Source organism: Cygnus atratus, chromosome 1 (assembly GCF_013377495.2).
Source record: "Cygnus atratus isolate AKBS03 ecotype Queensland, Australia chromosome 1, CAtr_DNAZoo_HiC_assembly, whole genome shotgun sequence".
NCBI lineage: Eukaryota > Metazoa > Chordata > Aves > Anseriformes > Anatidae > Cygnus > Cygnus atratus.
The window spans coordinates 178387311-178409577 of record NC_066362.1 but is presented as its reverse complement, the minus strand read 5'-3'; the positions used below and the strand labels follow the sequence as shown (position 1 = coordinate 178409577).

The 22267-nt window shown below is 44.0% G+C and overlaps 1 protein-coding gene across 1 annotated transcript in view; it reads right to left on the bottom strand.

Annotated features, from left to right (window-relative positions):
• GTF2F2 (general transcription factor IIF subunit 2) overlaps positions 1 to 17580 on the bottom strand; it is a 90889-nt gene extending 73309 nt beyond the window's left edge. Inside the window, exons 1-5 of the mRNA XM_035553313.2 lie at positions 17367 to 17580; positions 10464 to 10537; positions 9946 to 9964; positions 8859 to 9003; positions 663 to 701 (exon numbers count right to left, since the gene is read on the bottom strand). Coding sequence (XP_035409206.1) covers positions 663 to 701; positions 8859 to 9003; positions 9946 to 9964; positions 10464 to 10537; positions 17367 to 17432 — 343 coding nt within the window. The 5' untranslated portion in view covers positions 17433 to 17580. The remainder of the gene's footprint in view (positions 1 to 662; positions 702 to 8858; positions 9004 to 9945; positions 9965 to 10463; positions 10538 to 17366) is intronic.
• Positions 17581 to 22267: the final 4687 nt, after the last annotated feature.

Genomic DNA, 22267 nt, shown 5'->3' with positions numbered 1-22267 from the left:
TTTCATTAAAAAAAAAAAAAATTTACTTCTTTGAACGGTGCAAAGAACCATTTTTACTAGGGCAACTGCAGTTTGGGAAGCACCCTTAGAAGTATTAACTGCATTTAAGACATTGTTAGACTGACTAACACGTGACTGGTAGGTGACACAAGTGAACTAAGAATTTTTCTTTGACTCTTGCCAAAGAATTTTTAAAGTTTTTTGCAAGCAGTAGAAAGTTTGAATAAAGTACAATACCAGAACACTATTTTTCTGAGCAATGAGCCCATGCAATTAAAATCAGGTAACAAAGATTTGGAAATTGGCTACAAACTTTCCAACCAAGAGGAAAGAAACCAAACTAATATGAGAGTCAATGAACATAAAAAATAGATGAGAAACACCAAATAAAAATCCATAATGACATTCTAAAGAACATTACATTTCTAATGCTCTCCTTCATAATTCTGTTTTTTCCATTAAAATAAAAAATATTAATAATTTAAGCTTCTGGTTACAGCATACAGTTTATTAAGTTGTTTGTCAATTTTATGACACTCTGCCCGAGAAATATAACACAAAGAACCATTTTTTTTAAGCTACCAATTTCTTGGAAAGTAAAACTGAAAAGCTGCAGTTATAAGTCATCACTTAAGTGTTTCAGAGAAAGTGTCCACACTCACCAGCACTGCTGCTTTCAGATTTTTCGTCTGATTGGCCTTCTGGAAAAAAAAAAAAAACAAACCACAAATGAACAAAAAGGGAAACAATGTTTCTTTGTTGATTATTTGAAATTACAACTAAAAACTGGGCTGCAAAGCAAAGGAGGATAAAAACCACACTTACTGGGTTTGATTAATGTTTATAAATGTGCTTTTTGAAGAAAAAATCACCACACAGAGCAACAAAAAGTCTCTAGTACCCAAACTCATGACTTAACTGAGATAAACTCCATTACACCTCTGATTGAGCTCTGCACAAATTAAGTTATACAGTTATAGAATATCAGTTGTAGGATTATGCTTCAGTAATAAACAATGGCCATTTATCTTACCAGTCTCTGTAGACAAATGAGTATCATTTTTGTATATTTAAAACAAAAACAAAGTTCTGCAAAAGAACATGCTTGTCACTAGACAAGTTTTCAACATGGACATGGACAACCTCCTCTCTAGCTTTTCTGCAGCTTTCTAGATCACACAAGGACTTATTTTTTTCAATCCTTTTACCTTCTCATCACTGGCCCTCAGATGGTACTACAGCCAGACTTGTCAGATAAATATATATATATATATATAAAAGAAATCAGAAACACATCCTGTTTCATAGAGAATATGAAAGTATGCATTAAAGAAAATAAGACACGTTGCCAAGTGGCTTGCCAAAAACATATCGCTGAGGTGAACAGCAGAGTGAAAATCAGGAACAGGTTTCCGCATTAAATTTCAATCCAGCCTTTCAAGAGACAGCAGCCAATGGATGTATTTTGGTAAACCAAGTTCTAACACCTAGAAAGTCCTATAGATAAACTCCTACATAAATTTCCCAACCTCAAGTTCAACTGCTTCTCCTATTATTTGTTCTTTTTACACCTCTTGTAAGGTAGAGAACAAGAAGAACATTTTTACTTATCTGCAATACAGTTAAAAGTGGTAAAATATACTTGTCTTTTGCTTCCAACTCAGCCGTGTCACAGCTATCATTACGGACAATTTACTCACAGGCAAGAACTTATTGCTATAATCCGGAGAGAAATTTTTGAGTTGTTAGTTTGATCATTTCTGCCATTTACAGGCTGGGTATTAACAGAACTTGAAAACATGAAATGTTTTACAAAACCTTTTTCATGCCACTGGTTCTTGCTGGCTTTCATGGCTGATGGCCCTATTTTCTCATTGAAAAGGCTGACAGCCAGGGGACTAATGCAAAAAGAAGGATCTGCGAGACGCTGCTTTTCTCTGCCTGAACAGTGGCTGTTGTTAAGTCCTAGCAGCTGAAGGCATGTCTCTTCGCACTCAGAAAACATCAGTATACGGCCTCTTCCCACCCATCTTAAAGCATTCGCTAAGTGAGTTAAAAACCCTGGTAACTTTCCAGACATACATGCAGGACAGCCCATTTGAAGAAAAGCATGTATTTTTTCATTGACTTACTTTTTTGAGTGTATTTGGCACATTTACAGCATAATGTTATTACCCACCCAGTAACTTGACCTCAATTTTAATTTAGTTATGGAAACATTCACAACCTACCTAACAAGTAAAAAGAGCTTAATGAAAAATATGCAAACATACTGAGACGTAAACCCTGAACTGGGCTGAGACAGTTTTAAAATTCAGATACTGCTTCTGTTTCTTTTTAACTTTGTTTTAACGAAAGACTTGCCACCTAACCATAACTCCTGCATAAGAAAATTGTTAATTGCATCTCTGATTCAAATAACAATATACGTGTACCATGTCTACAGGAGTGAGCATGTCTGCCTGCATGCAGCAGGTGAATCTGCCTTTAACAGAGACAAAAAAAAAAAAAGAAAAATTCAACCTTACAAAAAATTGCTTTTTTCCCCTCATCGTTAGACAATTTGTTTTTGTTGTGACTGGGTCATGGGTCTCGGCTTTAAAAATCTTCTGAGTATGATTCTATGAGTATGAATAGCACAAAGAAGTTAAAGGCAGCTGTACTATGTCTACTTAATATGTTATCAGTGCAGATTGCAGTTGCCCAGCCTCCTCTACAGCATGCAAGATTCCCAGATAAATGTCAACAGGACTTGACTTTTTTTTTCCCTTGCCACAGGTACATCATTGAGACTGCAAAGAAACAAAGTAATGTAAAGTCACTGAAATAGGCAGAAAGCCAATTCTACTCTCATCGTGCTAAATCCATTCTAACATTCCATACACTCTGTGCATTATATCCTCAAAACAATCCTTTATGTTTGTACAGGAATTAACAGTCTATAGTTTTAGTAAAAAAAAATGAAAAGAAAATTAGCTTACCCCTGAAAACCAGCTGAACCCACTTTACATTAATTTGCTAATCCTCACAATGCTGGTAAGCAAATATCATTTCCATTTTTTTAGAGATGGAGAAGACAGATGCTCTAAGTGTCACCCTTGCTTTTTAATGGACAATATGTCACAATAATACCTATGAAATCTTGACCCGTCAAACTGCAGTCTGTAAATAGACTAGTTCAAGTCACATATTCTGTTTTTCTGATGATGGGTTGCTTCTTCTCTGTGATCCTCACAGATATTTTGAAATTTGCAAAAATGCCGGAGACCTGAAAGGCAGCGGCTGTTTGTATTTCTTTTGATCTTAGGGTTGCCAAGAGGTTTTCCTCTCTTGCTGTTACCTGAATACTCTCCAGCCAGTCCATAAAAGATTGAAGTACATAAATGAACGAGGAAGCACCAAGTAAGACCACAAAGCACTTTGGAGTCTGGAATATGTGTTAAGTGACAGCCCAAATAAATAGAGGCGATCGGAAAGTGCTGCTGAGGTACACAGGTATGTGCCAAAACTCCTGACCAGGCAGAACTAAGGCAGCAGATGAGGGCATTTATTCCCCAAATAACAGTTTGATGAAAAATGTGAAGAGTCAAACACGCATCTAATAAGATTGGAAGTAGTTATCGCAAGACGTCAAGATTCCGAGTACCATGGAAATAATTAAATGTAATTACAGCAGTAACTACTTTAATGAAAGAAAGAAACACCCTTCCAAGATTTTTATTAGCCGTTTCTCCCCTTAAAACGGCTAGATACGTCTGCTAGTTCAAAAATTCAAACTCTGAATAATCATTTCCACTGGAATACAATCACGCACTGTAAGCCACACAGTAGGCATGATTCACGTACCAGCCCAAAAAGGGGACTTTCACATTAGCAGTTGTGTTAAAACAAAACAAACAAGAGGAGAACATCGGAGGGCAGTGGGAATCCAGGAGCTGGTATACAGGCAGAGTCATCTGTATTATCGAACAGCATTACAAAAAAAAAGTTGCACTTCATGAAATGAGATTCTGAAAGAAGAAAAGGAAAACACAGAAAACTAGACAAGAATGTCATGTTAAGAGCCAGCGATCTTCTGTGAAGCATGAAACAGCAAAACGGTCCATGCACGAATGCTTCTCGGAAAGAACCAAAGGTCTGCCCGTCATTCTGTCACTTCACGGATTTCTCTAAACACATTTTACTCAAACAGCAGTGAGTGGGGGCAAGTACAAAGGAATTTAACATCACTAAAATAAGCATCAAGGCAATCCCACTTGTGAAGGGGGAGTTGTGAATATGTATTCAAAACTTCAATAAAATGAGTCATCTCACCCAACTTCACAGAAATACCTTACACTATTTTTTCCTGCGGCATAAAATCCTTCTATCCATCCATCAGTCCTTTACAGTAGGGACGCAACTGCCTGCCAAGGTCTGTGTTTTCCCATGTCACATTAGTAACACGTTTCCCCAAAAAACAACTCAGTATGAAACTTTTCTCATCGTCTGTAACGCAGCTGCATTTTTTATTTGTATTAAGAGCCAGCAAGCCTGAACTACCTGCTGACAGAAAAAATAAGCAAGAGGCAATTAAAGCAGTTAAGGGAATCAGTTTATAGTCACAATCAGAAAAGTTTGCTGTTAAATGTTTAACAAAAGCACGTTCTCGTTTCTTCAAGCAAGACAGACACTGTCAAATTACACCACTTCCTCATGCCAGGGTGAGTGCCAGTAGGAAGCTCAGAAAAACACTTTTCATCCAACGTATCCCATATCAAGTTCATGATCTGCCCCTAAATAGTTCTTAGCCATACACACGCGAAAAATTCATTTTGTTCGATACAGAACACTGAAATATATGCAAAATGCTCTCCTCCTTCCCTCCCGCCCAAAAAATTACAACTGTGATAGCTGATGACAAAGATAAGCTGCAATGACTGGAAGCACAAATAGCACTGTTGCATAGCAACTGTTGATGTACATATGGTGATGTTTATGGAACAGAATGTAGTTCATAGCTAATGCAAAAATAATACTGAAATCAGCCTAGACGGCAAGACCTAGACAGCGAGAGGCAACTGTGCTTCGGATCCCTCTGCAGTCACCACAGAAGCCACACTTCCCACTAGCTGTGCTAAACTGATCGTCAGGCACACCGCTGCAGGTCTCGGTGATTTGCTCGGCAATGAAGACTCCGCAACGTCTCGCAGATGCAAACAGCACTGCAAAGGAGCTGGGGAGAGAAAATGAGGCTTCGTAAGATCAGCCAAGGATCATTTCTGGGAAACAGGCATCTGCTTCTAACCTGGACCAAAACAACTGCAATGTAACTGTTCCTCGCAGCTGTCCGGGCAGCAGCTGAACGTGCTGTTTTGCAACCAGTATTTTTGAATGCATGCTGCTATTCCCTATAATTCACTAGAGCTGTTTCAAAATACACAAATAGCAAAAGAAAAGAAACAGGAGAAAAAAAAAAGAGTTAGTTTACACAGAAAGTGTGGTGTGTGTGAAAGCACAGACCAGATTTTCAGCAGTATCTGGGATGGGATCCACTTTATATTAGCTCAGATCTGGTACATGCAGTAGAAGACCAAGAAACTGCAATTCATTAGAGTTTGGACGTAACAAATGGCACCTCAGAAGAGCCTGTTTCCGTCCCTTAACTAATTGGGGACTGCCAAAGATGCAGAGATTTACAATGCAAGAGTGAAAGGATTTCTTCCAACTACAACAGGTATTACAACCAGTTGTGATTAAGACAAAATGAAAACCCCAGGAAACCCATTCAGCAATCTGGAGATCACACCATGCAGAAAATACTAAATTACTTGTTAAGTTTCATGTCTTTTGCTTGCTCTAAGCGGCCAGGTAAGTCAACGTGAAGTGCTGAACTGGCCAGACGGGTAAACTCCCTGCAGCACCTTCTCTGATTACTGAAGATTTCAGAAGCAAACTTTGGCATCCCTCATTTGTTTTCAGAATCAGAAAAATCACAGAATATCCCAAGTTGGAAGGGACCCACAAGGATCATCGAGTCCAACCCCTGGCTCCAAACAGGATTACCCAAAATCAGGCTGTCTGAGAGCATTGTCTAAACACTTCTTGAAATCCAACAGGCTTGGTGCCGTGACCACTGCCCTGAGGAGCCTGTCCCAGTGCCCGACCACCCTCTGGGTGAAGATGGTCAATAGATAAGGATAGCAGACATAAAAGATCTTAGGGATTTTAATGTCCTCCAGAAAGATAAAATGATAATAATAATAATAATAATAATAAAAACCACTCCTTATAAAAGAAATCCAACTGTTATATGAATTTCCCCACATTTTAGGAGGGAATCTTGAGTTCAGTCCTCAAGAAAGGTATTGACTGAGAACAAAAGTGCACAAAGCACTTTTTTGTCCATATTTCACCCACCCATATTATTCGTCAAATACATCCTTCCAGATACAACATCAGAAATGCCACCTGCAGTTCTATACCAGCTTAATCTTTGGACCATGGTTCAAGCTGGCATATCAGATCCATAATACAGTACACTTAGTAAAAGACAGAGCAGCAAGATCACTAATGCGTTCCACAAAAATATGCCAATTATAATTTGAAAACAAGCATTGGTCTATGAGAACAGGAATTAATGCATTTCAGTTACCTATGACTGCATCTTACTGTGGGCTGACTGATGTGTAAAGAGGTGTAAGCTTTTACTGAGTCTTTTTCCATGGCTGATACAACTTTAACAGTTCTTTTCCATGTGGACTTTCTGGCATCAAATAGTTTAGCAGCCTTTCTTTTGGGTAGTATATCCATACAGCTTTGTTCCACTCTTCAGACACCTGTTTTCACACTGCTGAAATTGGCCACGGAGCTCAAAACATATTGGAGATGCACATTCCAAGACAAGAGTGGCTGCAGGAACATGGTGTCTGTAAGCAACCAGGCTGGAATTTGGGATATATTTGTCACGTTCATTTTTACAAACAAAATCAAGAAAGGAAAGTACACTAATGTTTGTTTTTGATTGTACTGCCAATACCAGCTTTAACACAACAGCAACACAGTTTAACAGTTTCCTGAAAACTCACTGACTGCATGCCATGCTTGCTAAACTCAAACAAAAACAACTTTGACAGGTTCTATGCTTATTCAGCGCTTTACTCCAAACGTTTCTCACTTCAATAAACTCCCTTTGCTCCTGATTAATATTATAACTTCTACTCTACTCACTAGATCAATGGTCCTTGAACGACATTTTCGAGTTGCTAAGAAATGCCAAACTTTTCATTGATCAGATAAAAATAGAACAGCTTCTAAGTACCTAAAGGTTTCAAGACACTGGCATTACAGACAGTAAAACAGAAATAAAGAGGCATCTTCTAGCTATCACAGTAATGACTTTCATTATAACTGATGCCAAATACTCCACATTCAAGTTAAGCTGCAGTCATTCAAGTTACCATGAGAGGTTTTGGAAGAAGTATTTTGTATTAAAAAGTGTCTTGGAAAACAAAATCCCACAAGATAGCAAACATGCAAAAATCTTGGAATGCAAATGCTAAACACCTGCAATAGCTCTCTTCTTTCAAGCGTTCTGAGGTCAGGGCACAGAGAAACAGCAAAAAAAACCCACGAAGTACAACCGAAATGCTTACAAGGTCCATGGAAACTTGTTCCCTACCTCTTTCCACATATATAATCTGCAGATTATAAAAAACAGTATTTATGTGTTGCATATTATGCACATGAAAATAAAATATTTTAAGTGAAAAAACAATGACAAGATTAAATCAGTTTCAGAGAATGGGATAGCAACTGGAAAGCGCCTGAGTTGTAGCATCAAGAGATATTTCCAGCCCAACTGTGACAGTTGAGCTACTGATACTTTCATATCAGCCATTAAATCTGTACAATAGATTTTAAAAAGGAGGTGGTCAAACTACTGAGTATTCTCTGTCCTGTGAGTTATGATTCTTCCCCCTCATTTATTTCATAAAACATCACACTGCCATCATAGCAATTACCTGCCAGCCTATGAACATGAAAACATCAGAAGCTGTAGAGTTTGCTGCCCCACAGAAGGCAGAAGTATTAAAAATTATTATGTGTCTCCCGGAGAAACCAAACCCTAAGTACCTGAAACTGAGATACCTTCTGCAGACAGTAAGATAAGATCTGAAGACATCTTACTTTCCTTCACTCTCCAGCATCCAAAAACACGACTATGTAATTTCAGTAGAAAACCCTACAACACACGGGACTTGTATGCAAGGCAGCCTGCTGAGCATATTGCACACTGTAACACTACCACATACCTTAAATCTAACATGCAATTTAGGACATGTTATCATGAACATCCTAATCACTCATTCAGCTACTGAACTGTACTTCAGGCAGGCCAAACAACTGGAATCCAGTGAGAAAAATGGTAACCTTACTTCTGCAGTGTTTGGTAATATGACCTTGTAAGGTTTAATACACTTAAACCACAGTTATATTTTAAGAACATGTGGTGAACAGGTGCGTTTCTTACTAAAACGGACCTGATCAACCGGACAGAGGAAGAACCATCATTTTTATAAAACTAAATTCACAACAGAGATCAAGGGGAAAATGTGTTATTTCACCTCAAAAGCACACGGGAACACAAAAACACTTTTTCCAGTGAAAACTCTAAAATGGAACGCATAACATACCGCGCTCTGTGCTCTGTTCAGCAGACCCACAGGTGAAATGCATGAGATAACACACAAAAACAACAGTGATACATATGCAATTACCACAAAACAAAGCCAAAGTTTATTCTGAGTCTTTTGGCCTTTTCAGCATCCAGTTTATTGAAATCACCTACGCTAGGATTGTAACAAATTCTAACTTACCTGCTGAACTTTCGGTGAACACTGTTAAGGTCTGTCCTCCCACACTTTGCAAAAGAAAAGGATGTTCCCTTGGTGCACTGACAGAAGCAGGTTTTCCTCCAATATCATTGATGCTTGCAAGTTCTTCATTCAAAGTAAATGACACCTAACAGTCACAATGACCACAGTGTTACTAAACAGACTCAATGACACAGCTCTAAGAGTTATGGGGGAACAGAAAGAGAGAAAAGACAAATAGCATAGAACATTTCTACTTCAAAAACATTTCAAAAAAAGAGTGGGGTAAGAATCTTAATACATCAATCGCTTTTTGAAATAAAGTAGTCAAAGCTTTAACATACTTAATAAAATTTACTCATCTTTTAAGTATATTATTTTCTCTTGCAGTCAGAGAATAATTTGATTTTATTTATTAAAATTGAAGGCATAATAGGTTTTCAGGCATCATTCAGTGATTTAAAAAGTTTCACACAGCCAGTTTAGTCCCCAAGAAAAGTGCTAAGGCACCACAAGCCTTATTAGCCTGGGAACTCCAAATACAGCTCCACTGCCATATTTACATAGTTACATAGCAATGCCCAATTACATGCCCAATAAAGGAACTCGCAGAACGCCTAGCTGCCAGACACAGCAAGAATGCTGAAGAGGGACTCATTGTTTGGTCCAGAGTTTCTTCCAGTTCAAAGTGACAGACCTACGCGTTCCTTTAAGTAATTCTAACTAACACTCCTTTTCTCATCTCCTGGACCACCCAAAAGTCAGACCGTATGTCTGAGAGTGTTGGCCAAATCCTTCTTGAACTCCAGCAGGCTCGGTGCTGTGACCGCTTGGACCCTGTTCCAACTGCCTGACCACCATAAAGAACCTTTTTGCTAACATCCAACCTGAACCCCCCTTGAAAGGGAAGTCCCACAATAAACTTTTGGCCAGAGCTACAAACAGAATTCTCTACTCCTGACTCAGTGGTACAATGCTTTATCACAGATATAACAAAAAATATACGATATTAGAACCCAGAAAGCTCTAAACAATTGTTAGAATTCAAAAAATAACACATCCACAGCCTTTGGATGTGGTAGTTACTTACTTCTGTTCTTCCTTGATTTCTGCAAAAGAAAATATTTAATGTTTTAGTTTCCATAATCTACTTCCGCAAGTTTAACTTCCCTGATAAAAATGCCAAAAGCAAATTCTGGTTTTGTTACTCATCTTGACTCCTGAACTGCTCTTTTTTTTTTGGGTGCTGATGCCCAAGAGTAAGTGGGAAAAGTCAGCAGGTGAGAACAGAAGTAGCAAAACAGCGTACAAATAAATTAAAGGAGATTCTCCAGTTAGATGTGCATATTTCTTGGGTTTAAGGAATCAAACATCACATTATGGCATATTGCCACTCCCCCGTATAATTTCATGTATATATGTATTCATAATCACTATCAAAGCAAGTATTTTTCAGTTTACAGAGAAATATGCACATGGTGTTTGTGAGAAACGGGATTATGTAATACAAAAGGTGCAACATTATCTATTTTACTGCAGGTAGCTTCTTCTATGTGCAATGTCAACAGTCTAAAAATTGCAACCAAGAAAGGTACAGCAAAGGCTTACTTGGAAATCCTTAGTTTCCCCACTTCACCTCTTCCTGACGCTTTATTCCATTGTTGTGACAAGTATTTGGGGACCTAAAACAAGATGACAGATATCAGGAAAAGCAGATTTTAAAGTTCTACATAAATTATGTACATGCATGTACTTTAAATGCCTTCTCATTGACCACTTCAGAATACAGTACAATTTAAACATAGTAGGCAATATATTCCATTAGGGAGAGCAAAAAGAATCACAGAATGGCTTGGATTGGAAGGGACCTTAGTTCCAAGGCCCCCTGCCATGGGCAGGGACACCTCCCACCAGACCAGGTTGCCCAAAGCCCCATCCAGCCTGGCCTTGAACACCTCCAGGGATGGGGCAGCCACAGCTTCTCTGGGCAGCCTGTGCCAGGGCCTCACCACCCTCACAGTGAAGAATTTCCTCCTAACATCTAATCTAAGTCTCCTCTCCTTTAGTTTAAAGCCATTCCCCCTTGTCCTATCACTATACTGCTTTATAGAGTCCCTCCCCAACAGTGCAGCATAAAGATAAGGCCATTGTACAGTATGTTTGTCCCAAATGAGGGAAAAACTGTAATATCTTGAATCTCAAATACTATTATGCAATCAGAAAAAGCAAAAAAGCTCAGCGCCATATTCTTAAATTAAAGTCTCAGTAATTCTGCCAGATAAAACTACACTTTTAAATATTCACTAGAAAGTCTCATCTCTTTGGGAAGAAACAACACCACCACAACTATGAGGACTATGAGAAGCCAGGCAACTCAGAGTCCAAAAGGTGCTGAAAAAGAGGAGGTTTAGAGTTTGGGAGCCACAGACATTCCTTAAATAACAAAGTTTTTGGTATCTGCAGCCCCAGGTGGCCTGGGCTCTTGATGGGCAGCAAGGTGCCCCAGGGCACAGGTACCAAACCAACAAGCTGAAAGCTGGCTTTCTCCTTTTCCTACTGCAGTGCTAGCTGAAATCATAGCCCGCCTCTCTGCTCCCTGGCCAAAAAAGACCAGCTCACTACTGCGGGGTGAGCTAGGCTCCAAAACCCCACGCTTCCACGGCCAGCCTCGTGCCTCGCTGCAGCTGGTGTCCGTACACCCACGCTCTTCGGACTCCCACACACATCCCAGCAGGCGGGTCTCCGCGTCTGCAGCAGCATTTCATTTTTCTGGGGGTAACGATGCCAGGACAACGCGCCCAGCGCTCGGCAGCGTTACCCAGGTTCTTCTTACAGAGCAGACAAGCTTAAGGAAGATGAATAACACTTACTCTGTGAAATCAGAAGGTTAAGCGTTTGTGTCAATATCCTCCGCTATCTCTGTTTAGCAAAAAACTGAGCACTGGTTAGAGGAGCGCACATTTCCAGAGGACTTCAGAAGGTGCCACAGCCTCACCCCCGCAAGCAGCTCCCGACCCAGCTCCTGCATCCGGTGCCTTCAGCCCCTGGCCAGTTCAGCCCCAGGGGCACGAGGAGCTTCCCTGCCTTCTCACATCAAGAGATGGAATACAGACCCGAGACAGCAAGGACAATCTCATACCCCACTATTTGCAGCTACCTGTAAGATGTTCAAGTGATATGGGAATTAGGGATTTTTTTTTCCTAAAGGAAATAGCTGAAAGCATCCTAACAGGAGTTACTGCTTCCCATAAACCCTTCCTCCGTGCTCAGGATGTAGCAGTCACTGCAAGGACATATCTCAAAGACCCAAAATAGTGAATTGTTAAAGGAGAAATCCCTGTACTGTTCCAACACCACGTAACAAAAAAGCATTCCGACGCCAGAATTTAATACCTTTCTTCTTTACGTGCTCATGACACATCTGGACAAATTCACATTCTTTAATTTTGCGGTCCTGGCTTAGTTCACATGATTGGTACCACAAAGCTCACGCAGACCACAGTTACTGAAAACATCCGTGCCCACGTCGAAAAACATTGTGAGGTGCAGCCACTGAGAAAGAGAAATGTACCACATTCCGCCCTTGGTATTTTCTGTTTCAAGCAGCAAGTTGGCTCTTTGCAGTCTGATTTTTGTCTTGCATAGAATAAAGTAAGCAAAGTTTTACTTTACTGAGGAATGAAGTCTGTCCCAGGAACTTGCTGACAAACTGTAGCCTGCAAAGTTCCTAAAGCTCTGACTAGTTTAATAATAACCTTGTGTTTATCCTGCAATTTACCTTGCGTCCTTCCTTAAATCAAAACAAACAAACAAAACCCACAGAAAACATCTTCGTACTGGGGCTTAACACTTGCCTTTAGTCTCACAGCACCCCGATAACTGGGGAATAGCTAGAAAATCCTAATGCCCTCCAACTGCTCGGCCAAACTGAATGTCAATCCAGGCTAGCACTGGGTCAAACATGTCACAGATGTGTGACAAAGCAATGAATAGGCACAGCGTACTGAGATATATATATATATTTCATAGTTTTTGAAGTGGTAACTTTCTACAGCAGATTTCATGCCAAATCAGATCTCATTTTCTCTCTAAAGACAAGATAAGTGCCGTGACGCGTGCTCTGGCTGACTCAATGGCAATATTATGATGTGCTCGCACCTAATCTCTATCTAATTTATACCGCCAGGTAATAAGGCAGACACACACATTATCAGTGGAAAAGGACAGAAGGATTCTGCTGCCATTAGAATCGCTGACTTGCCATATAATACGATCAGACAGGGAATTTATTCAGACTGGGAGGCTGCAGATCAATCACGCTCCTTTCAGCTGCACGGGAAATAGCCTCAAAGAGTGCAATTAATCATTACCTTTCTGCCAGCCTATCCGGATTCAATGGCTACACAGAGAAAAAGAAGAAAAGGGGTTAGGAAGGGCTGAGATCAAAGGACTGTTTCCATCTATTCGTGGTTACTTCAGTTAAAATGAGATGGTACTCTCAAAACCATCAAAATGGTCTCAGAAATCTCTAGCTCCATGCTGATGGTGTAAGCAACCACAGGAAAGGTGAGGAATGTCTTACACCCTACAGAAGTCGTAATTGGCCAGTTTCTTTTAACTTTAGCATGATAAAGGTGGAACTTACTGAGAACAGGCAGCTTTCGGAATCTTTAAAATAATGTACACAAAATGTAAGAACGTACAAAATCTCAAAATAATGTAGAGAAAACAAGAGTGGCCGTTCTGTTTTATACGGAACAAAAAGAATTTTCAAAGAATCCTAAACAGGAGTTTGAAAAACACGGAGTCACAGAATGACTGACTTGGGGACAGGGCAACTGCCCTTCTGATGGATTACTTAAAATCTTGTAGGCAAGTGGCCTTCATTCTGGGGTTCATAGATAAAAACTCTCTTCTATCCAAAAAACATACAAGATAATAACAAAAAGAAATCTGACGTACTAAGTAACACCATTTCAAGACCTCTTACGGCTGCTGTTCTCTTCTTGCTGCTCACCTCACAGGAACACCAGGGCTCCAGCACACAAGGAGCCCTGCAGATGCTGTACGACAAAAGGGCCCCTCCTGGTCCACACATCTTCTCTCAGCTTATTCCCAACTGCTTGGCTACCTTTGGAACAAAACACACAAGCAGCCCCCACCTTTAATAAACTACTGCCCATGTTCTGCATTCGATGAAGTTAGCTCTCTTTATATATAGTAATCTGCATGCTGCTCTATGTACTTCAGAAATCAAGACTGATCTCGGGGTCTATGCTTCTGTTTTCTTTTGAGTATAAAAAAAGTAGTTAAAGCTATCATCCTTTAAAATATAAATTAATACAGCAGATTAAATTAAAACAAATAAAATAAAAACAACAACACACAAACACATCACACAGGGCGCAAGAAATCAACAACTCTAATGGCTAATACTAAATGTGCTTCGCTTTGCTACCAATGCATATCCAACAGTTCTTATGATGCTCTTAGCTTTCCCTAAAAACACAAAACAAAGTTATCTAAGTTGCTTTCTAGCTTTGTCCTAAAGCAGCCCACTGTGTTTCTTGTGTCTCCTCATACTGCTCGTGCTTCTAAAATACTCATCACCACATTTTTTTATTGCCTGTTAAGTAGCCTCTCTGGAATACTTCCCATGCCAGCATAATACACGCTAAAGGGAAATTAAATAAGCTTTTTTTCTCCTCCTCCAGCAGAGCTGATTGCTCTGTCCCTGAAAGCAAGGCTAAAGTCAGCCTCGTTACCCACCTAGCGAGGACAGAAAGTACTGGTGCTCCACGCTGCCAAGACCTGGCACGTGTTGAAGATCCCAGTAACAAGCCTGGTTGTCTCCAAGTTGAGGTCTGAAGGAATTTAAAGGATAAAATCCTGCAAACACCTTGCTTTGGTCTAGCAATGTTAGCAATTTTGTAATTATTTTTTTAATTATCCACAACGACAGCCAAATTATAAATTCAGACCACGCGCACGAACAATTACATTAACATTACGTGGACGAACCGTGTTTCAGCATTCCTTTTAGTCCAGTTTTCTCACCAAAGCAGGCAGCAGCCTGTGCTCTCAGAGCCGTGACAACTGCAAGCACTGATGTGCCTGAAAGCTCCTGCCTCGCTCCAGGAACCACCAAACCGTATCAGACTGAAGGTCAACCCAGTTCAGCATCCTCCTCCCCAGACGTGGCCAACAGCAGGTGCTTAAGGAAGAGCAGAACGTGACAAGAACAGGAATTTTCCACAGCATGTGGGAATTAGAATGCTTTCTAATCTCTGTGATCTTTGACTCAGTGGTCCTGAAGTAGGGGAGCACCTTCATTTTTAGTATCTCAATACATTACTCTGGCACAAGTTTGTCTAATGGACTGTTGAGTTTCTGCAAAGATTTGACAATCACATCTTCCTACTGCAAAAAGCTCCAAAACTTAAATAAATATTGTGCAAAACAGTACCTGCTTTGTTTGTTCTGCATGCCCACCACATGAACTAATTTGTCACACCCCTCATTCTTGCTGTAGAACTGACTCTTACCTGTTCACCTTCTCCTATCCACCTGTAACATCACTTATTACTTTACAGACATCCAAAAGACCTCACAACATCAAAGAATAACCCAAGTTGGAAGGGACCAAAAGGATCATCGAGTCCAACTCCTGGCACCACACAGGTCTACCCAAAAATTCAGACGATATGACTAAGAGCACAGTTCAAACGCTTCTTAAACTCTGACAGGCTGTGCTGTGACTGCGTCCCTGGGGAGCCTGTCCCAGTGCCCGACCACCCTCTGGGTGCAGAACCTTTCCCTAACACCCAGCCTGACCCTCCCCTGTCCCAGCTCCATGCCATTCCCTCGGGTCCTGTCGCTGTCCCCAGAGAGCAGAGCTCAGCGCCTGCCCCTCCGCTCCCCTCGTGAGGGAGCTGCAGGCCGCCATGAGGCCTCCCCTCAGCCTGCTCTGCTCTGGGCTGAACAAACCAAGGGGCCTCAGCCGCTCCTTTGGGCACTGATAGCTTTATGCCCTCCTTACACCGTGGCACCCAGAGCTGCACACAGTGCTGGAGGTGAAGCCGCACAGCGCAGAGCAGAGCGGGACAATCCCTTCCCTCCCCGGCTGGCAGTGCTGGGCCTGATGCACCCCAGGGTACGGTTGGCCCTCCTGGCTGCCAGGGCACGCTGCTGGCTCGTGTTCAGCTTGCTGTGACCACAACCCCCAGATCCCTTTCCGCGGGGCTGCTCTCCAGCCTCCCATCCCCCAATCTGTACACACAGCCAGGAAATCAATCACCTTCCTAGCACAAAAGGTAACAGCATATTTGGGAATTCCCTGCACAGACAGTGTTCCTCATTCCCCTGATCACTCCTCATGCTCTTCTATGAGCTGTTTCTAGGCCAGCTACATCCTTTCCAAAATGGGGAGGATAAAACCACAGCTACACACAGCATTTGGGATACAGGTAATATGATAGCATAATAATCTTTACGCCTTTTGTAATCGTGCCCAGTGCTGACTCTGCTCATTTGACTGGCACTGATGTGCCATTCTCAGAGCTATCCACACCTTCTGTAAACCCAAGATCTTCCCTCTCAAAGGCATCAACCAGCAGAGACCCAATTACTTTCCAAGTATCATCAGGAGAGTTTCTCCTCTGTGCACGTCAGCTTACATTTATGATCTCCGATTTTCACCTGTCATTTTATCATCCTGTCCCTCAGTATCATCACATACTCCTGCAGGTTTCTGCTGCCACCTTTTATTTTTATTCTCCCAGAAAAGTTATTCCAAGCAGAGCACCAAGCAGTTTCCAGCAGTCTCCTGAAACCAGGCACTTGGGTGTCAGCATGAACTTCTTTACTGAAAGGATTGTTAGGTCTTCAAAAGACATTTAGATTTAGAGCTTAGTGGTATGTTTTAGTGGAAGACTTGTTAGTGTTAGGTCAGAGGTTGGACTCGGTGATCTCAGAGGTCTCTTCCAACCTAGATGATTCTGTGATGAAAGAGGAAGCTGGGTGTAGAAACCTGCCAGCCCCAGGCTGGCCCTGCTGCACTTCTGAAACCCCCCAGTGCTTTTTTAGAGGCACAACGAGCCACTTGGGTGCCTGAAGCATGCGTCACACCCCTTGGCACCCAGAACCGGTATTTGGGAACTGCCCTGTCCTCACGCATTCCTTCACGTGGACGTTCAGGGCCTGCTCCCTGTCCCCAAAGGAGCAGGCTGCTGTCTGTCCCCAGGAGGAAGAAAAGTATGGTTAGGAAGACGGAAGCACAGGGCCAAGGCACCTTTTGCCCTGCCATCTGGGACAGAGACCGCTCGCTGCCCCTGCCCCAGCCCTAAGGCGAGGGGCCCGGGCACACCGCTCTCCCTTTCCAACCGGGGGCTGAAGCAGCACGGCCCCAACCTCTCCCCAAGCCTCGGGGCGCGGAGGAGCCGCCGCCGCCACCCCTAAAATGGCACCGAGCGGCTCCCGGGCCCGTGCCCCGGGGTGGTGGCGGCCGCTCACCTTGACGAGCCACATGCCGGTGTTGTGCTTGGCCCCGCTCAGGTCCAGCTCGCCCTTCTCGCTCATGGCGCCGCGGCACGGCCGGGACGGACCCAGGCGGCTCCGGCTCCCGCTGCTCCCGCCCGGACCCGGACCCGGACCCGCAGCCCCAGCGCACCGACGGCGGCCCGCGGCGCCCAAACTGCTCCGGCCGCCGGCGGCGGAGACGGGGGGCGGAGGCTCCCAGGGCCCGCCCCGCCGCCCGGCCCCGGGGACGCCCAAAATGGCGGCCGGGGGGAGGGGAAATAGGGAATAAGCTAGGTGAAACGGCACAGGGAAAGCCCAAGTGCTCGAAACTGTTCATTAAACAAAAAATACCATTATGCTGGCCTCATTTCAGTCCACGGGAGGGTGATTGGCCTGTAGGTATTACAGAATCACAGAACGGTTTGGATAGGAAGGGACCTTAAAGATCACCCAGTTCCAGCCCCCTGCCATGGGCAGGGACACCTCCCACCAGACCAGGTTGCCCAAAGCCCCATCCAGCCTGGCCTTGAACACCTCCAGGGATGGGGCAGCCACAGCTTCTCTGGGCAGCCTGTGCCAGTGCCTCACCACCCTCACAGTGAAGAATTTCCTCCTAACATATAATCTAGATCTCCCCTCATTTAGTTTAAAGCCATTCCCCCTCGTCCTATCCCTACACTCCCTGACAAAGAGTCCCTCCCCACCTTTCCTGTAGGACCCCTTCAGGCACTGGAAGGCTGCTATAAGGTCTCCCCATAGCCTTCTCCAGGCTGAACAACCTCAACTCCCTCAGCCTGTCTTCATAGGAGAGGTGCTCCAGCCCTCTGATCATCTTCATGGCCCTCCTCTGGACTTGTTCTAGTAGGTCCATGTCCTTCCTATACTGAGGGCCCCAGAGCTGAACACAGCACTCAGGTGGGGTCTCATGAGAGCAGAGAAGAGGGGGAGAATCACCTCCCTCACCCTGCTGGCCACACTGCTTTTGGTGCAGCCCAGCATATGGTTGGCTTTTTGGGCTGCAAGCACACATGGCCAGCTCACATCAAGCTTCTTGGCAACCAACACCCCCAGGTCCTTCTCCTCAGGGCTGCTCTCAATCGATTCTCTGCCCAGCCACTGTTTCTGCTTGGGTTTACCCCAGCCCTGGTGCAAGACCTAGCACTTGGCCTTGTTGAGCACATGAGGTTCATGCAAGCCCACCTCTCAAGCCTGCCCTCTGGATGCCATCCCTTCCCTCCAGCGTGTTGATCACACCACAATTGCTTGGTGTCACATGCTGAGGGTGCACTCGATCCCACTGTCCATGTCACCAACAAAGATGTTAAACAGCGCCGGTCCCAATACTGGCCCCTGAGGAACACCACTCATTACTGATCTCCACCTGGACATTGAGCCATTGACGACAACTCTTTGAGTGCGACCATCCAGCCAATTCCTTACCCACCAAGTGGTCCATCCAACAAATCCACGTCTCTCCAACATAGAGACAAGGATATTGTGAGGGACAGTGTCAAATGCCATGAACAAGTCCAGGTAGATGCAGTCAGTTGCTCTTCCTGTATCCACCAATGCTGTAACCCCATAATAGAAAGCCACCAGATTTGTAAGGCACGATTTGCCCTTAGTGAAGCTATGTTGGCTGTCACCAATCACCTTCTTATTTTTCATGTGCCTTAGCAGAGTTTCCAGGTTTTTGTTTCCACCCTCTGTAGGCTTCCACTTTCTGCTTGAGTTTGGCCAGGAGCTCTCTGTTCATCCATGCAGGCCTCCATGCAGGCCATGTGGCGTTTTTGCCACACTTTGTTGGGATGCATTGCTCCTGAGCTTGGAGGAGGTGCTCCTTGAATATTAACCAGCTTTCTTGGGCCCTTCTTCCCTCCAGGGCTTTGTCCCCACGTTGCTCTACCAAGCAGATCTCTAACTCCTCTTGTTTATTCCCTATGCTACATGCATTACCGTAGAGACATTTAAGTTGGGCCCCTGATAAAGCTGACTTATCGTAGAATCATAGAACCATAGAATGGCTCAGGTTGGAAGGGACCTTAAAGATCATCTAGTTCCAACCCCCCTGCCATAAGCAAGGAGGCCACCCAGTAGACCAGGTTGCTCAAGGCCTCATCTAACCTGGTCTTGAACTTACTGGCTGGAGCAGCTGGCCTGCCTTTGTGCTGTGCTTCAGGTGCTCTTCTGCTGACCCATGACGCTTCTCCAGGCTCTGGACATCTATCACTGATACTGGCTTTGAGCTTGGAAAAGTGTGATGGACTGAGGTTCTCCTTCCACAGCAACTCTAGTTTAAAGCCCTCTTCACCAGCTCTGCAAGCCTATGACGGAAGATGCTCTTCCCCTTCTCTGACAGGTGGACCCTGTCAGCCCCTAGCAAACCAGGTTTCTCAAAGCAAGTCCCATGGTCTAAGTAGCCGAACCCCTGCCTGTGGCACCAGTCCTGCAACCATTTGTTGATTTGCCAGATTCTAATGGCCCTTTCAATCCCCTTCCTTCTGACTGATGAAAAAACTACCTGCACTCCTGAGCCCTTTACAGTTGCTCCCAGAGCTCTGTACTCCGTCTTGATACTCCTCAGACTGCTCCTGGCAGTATCACTGGTGCCACATGAAACAACAGCAGTGGATAACAAAAACCTCAAAAACCAACCAGACAGGTAATGGCAATGCTGTGCATGTTCCCTTCCATGACTTCCAGTTTCTCTGTCCAGGAGGCAGAGGGGCACCAGAAGCTCCAGCTGGCGGTGAAACCAAATTCTTCCCCATAGGACTCCCCAGCATAAGGGCACTGGGGGAGATGGGGACGAGGAATATGCTTATAGCCTTCACATGTGTATGTGTGCAGGGGAAAAGGGAAGAGGGAAATGGGTTCTCCAGGTCACCCTTGGAAAGAAAGTGGAGAATTTGGCTTGGCTTGCTGAAAAGGGCACTTACTTCCATTAAGGACCATGAAGCACTGGATCTGGTTGCCCCAAGAGGGGATGGAGTCTCGGGCACTGATCATTTCTGGCTTTTGTGCGGCTGGTTCTGCTCTGAGAACGGCTGCTGGACTTAGATCCCCTCTGTACGGCCCTTTGTGCCCTAGTGTATAACTCGTTCCCCAGCACTGGGAGCTTTTCTGAACGTCTAGACTAAGCTTCCCCTGTTGCACTTGGAGCTCATTCTTTCTTTGCTGTTCACTGTGGACGTGGAAAGCATTTTATTACCTTCAACTCTGCAGTTTCACTTTATCCCTTTACTGAGACAGATCCCTTTGCTTTGTCGCCAGCGTGCTCAGCAACCTCAGGTCATTCAATTTGGTCTCTTAGCTCCTGTTTTCTAGACCTCTGGTCATGCCTATTGCTGTCCGAATTCTCTGCGGTGTGGGTTCACATCTTCCTTGAAGTGTGTTGCACAACAGTAAAGGCCATACAACGTCTGAGACTACACAAGCACCAGGCCGAGTATAACCCTGGCTCGTTATGCAAGGCATTGCTCAGGTGGCTTGAAAGCAGGCTCAGTGTGACATCTCAGATAGGGCAGTCTGTCTTTTGAATTGCTGGCAAGCACCTAGCTAGCCAAGAAGGGCAATGCTTTTTGCATGCCTGAGAGAACAACAGCTAACATGGAAATATTCTGATAAGGATTATGTTTAAGATATTTGGGGTTGGCTTGGTTTTATGTTAGAACTGTACGTGTCTGCGGAATTCATCTGGGAGGGTGGATGAAGCCTATACTGTTAGTCAGCTGCCACTAAAAACTCAGATTTCATTAAGACAAATCTCGAGAGCATCTTCTGAAATCCAAAGATGGAATTTTTGGATGCATCATGCCCCGCTGATGCTCCGTGCTGGTGATAGGGCAGTTTGTTCCTGGGGGCTCTGAGGATGACCTAGGGGCACTCCCTCTAAGGGAGGCTCAGAGGCATGGCTGGATAGCCAAGGCGATATGGGGGCAGCCACGCCCTTGCTCTCTCCTCCAGTGTAAGTCAACGAAACACTGCACCCACAACTGCATCCAAATCCTCTCTGGGCACTTCCCAGCTGACATGTTGCTCCCTGCCCTGCTGTAAAACAGCTTGGGGATGGGCCTGGCACAAACGAGGAGCTCAATGATACCATTTTCCTCTAGAACAGGCAGCAAGTTAGCGACAAAGTTGTCTCCCTGCCTCCTGTTTCAGCTCCATTGGTGTGCTCAGGTCACACACCACCACCACTTAAAAAACAGACAGAGAGGCAGAAGGAATTTTTCTGGCCCAAGTGACATTGCCAGTAGCGCAGTGTCACGGCTGGGTTGCTCTTGTGAGTGCCATATCCCCTCCCTAAGGCTGGTAATTGCAGGCGAAGAGCATGGCTTGCAAGTGGCACAGGGGCAATAAAAGGCAGTGTGAGGAGCTGTTTTGTGACTTGTTGGAGAAGATGCTCCACAAGGAACCATCACTCTGACTCCAGGTGTAAAGAACAGGAATGAAAATGTCTGTGAGAGCCTGGCGGTCTCTGTGGCTCAGCTGGTGGAGCACAAAGCGGCAAGGCAGGGATTTCTCCTTGGCTGCTCTCATCAGGCCGCTTCTTCAGACCTCCTTCCACAGAAACTGGATTTAAAGGGAGAACAAGAAGGAAAGGCAAATTTTCATTAACTCCTCATTTAAAATCTGAACCTTCCATTTGTCACTGAGACAGTTAGTGCCATGGAGGAGGATCTGGGGGCCAGCAGCTGAGGAGTGGTGCTGTGCATTAGTCACCAATTTTCTTCTTCTTTGCATTGAAACTAATGTTGTGTCCGAGGAAACAGATGGCAAAATTCAGACTGGGCTGCATTAGGGAAAGCACCAACAGCAGGTCAAGACAGCAGATCCTTCCCCTCTGATCAGCAGTGGTGAGGCCACACCTGGAGTGCTGGGTCCAGTTCTGG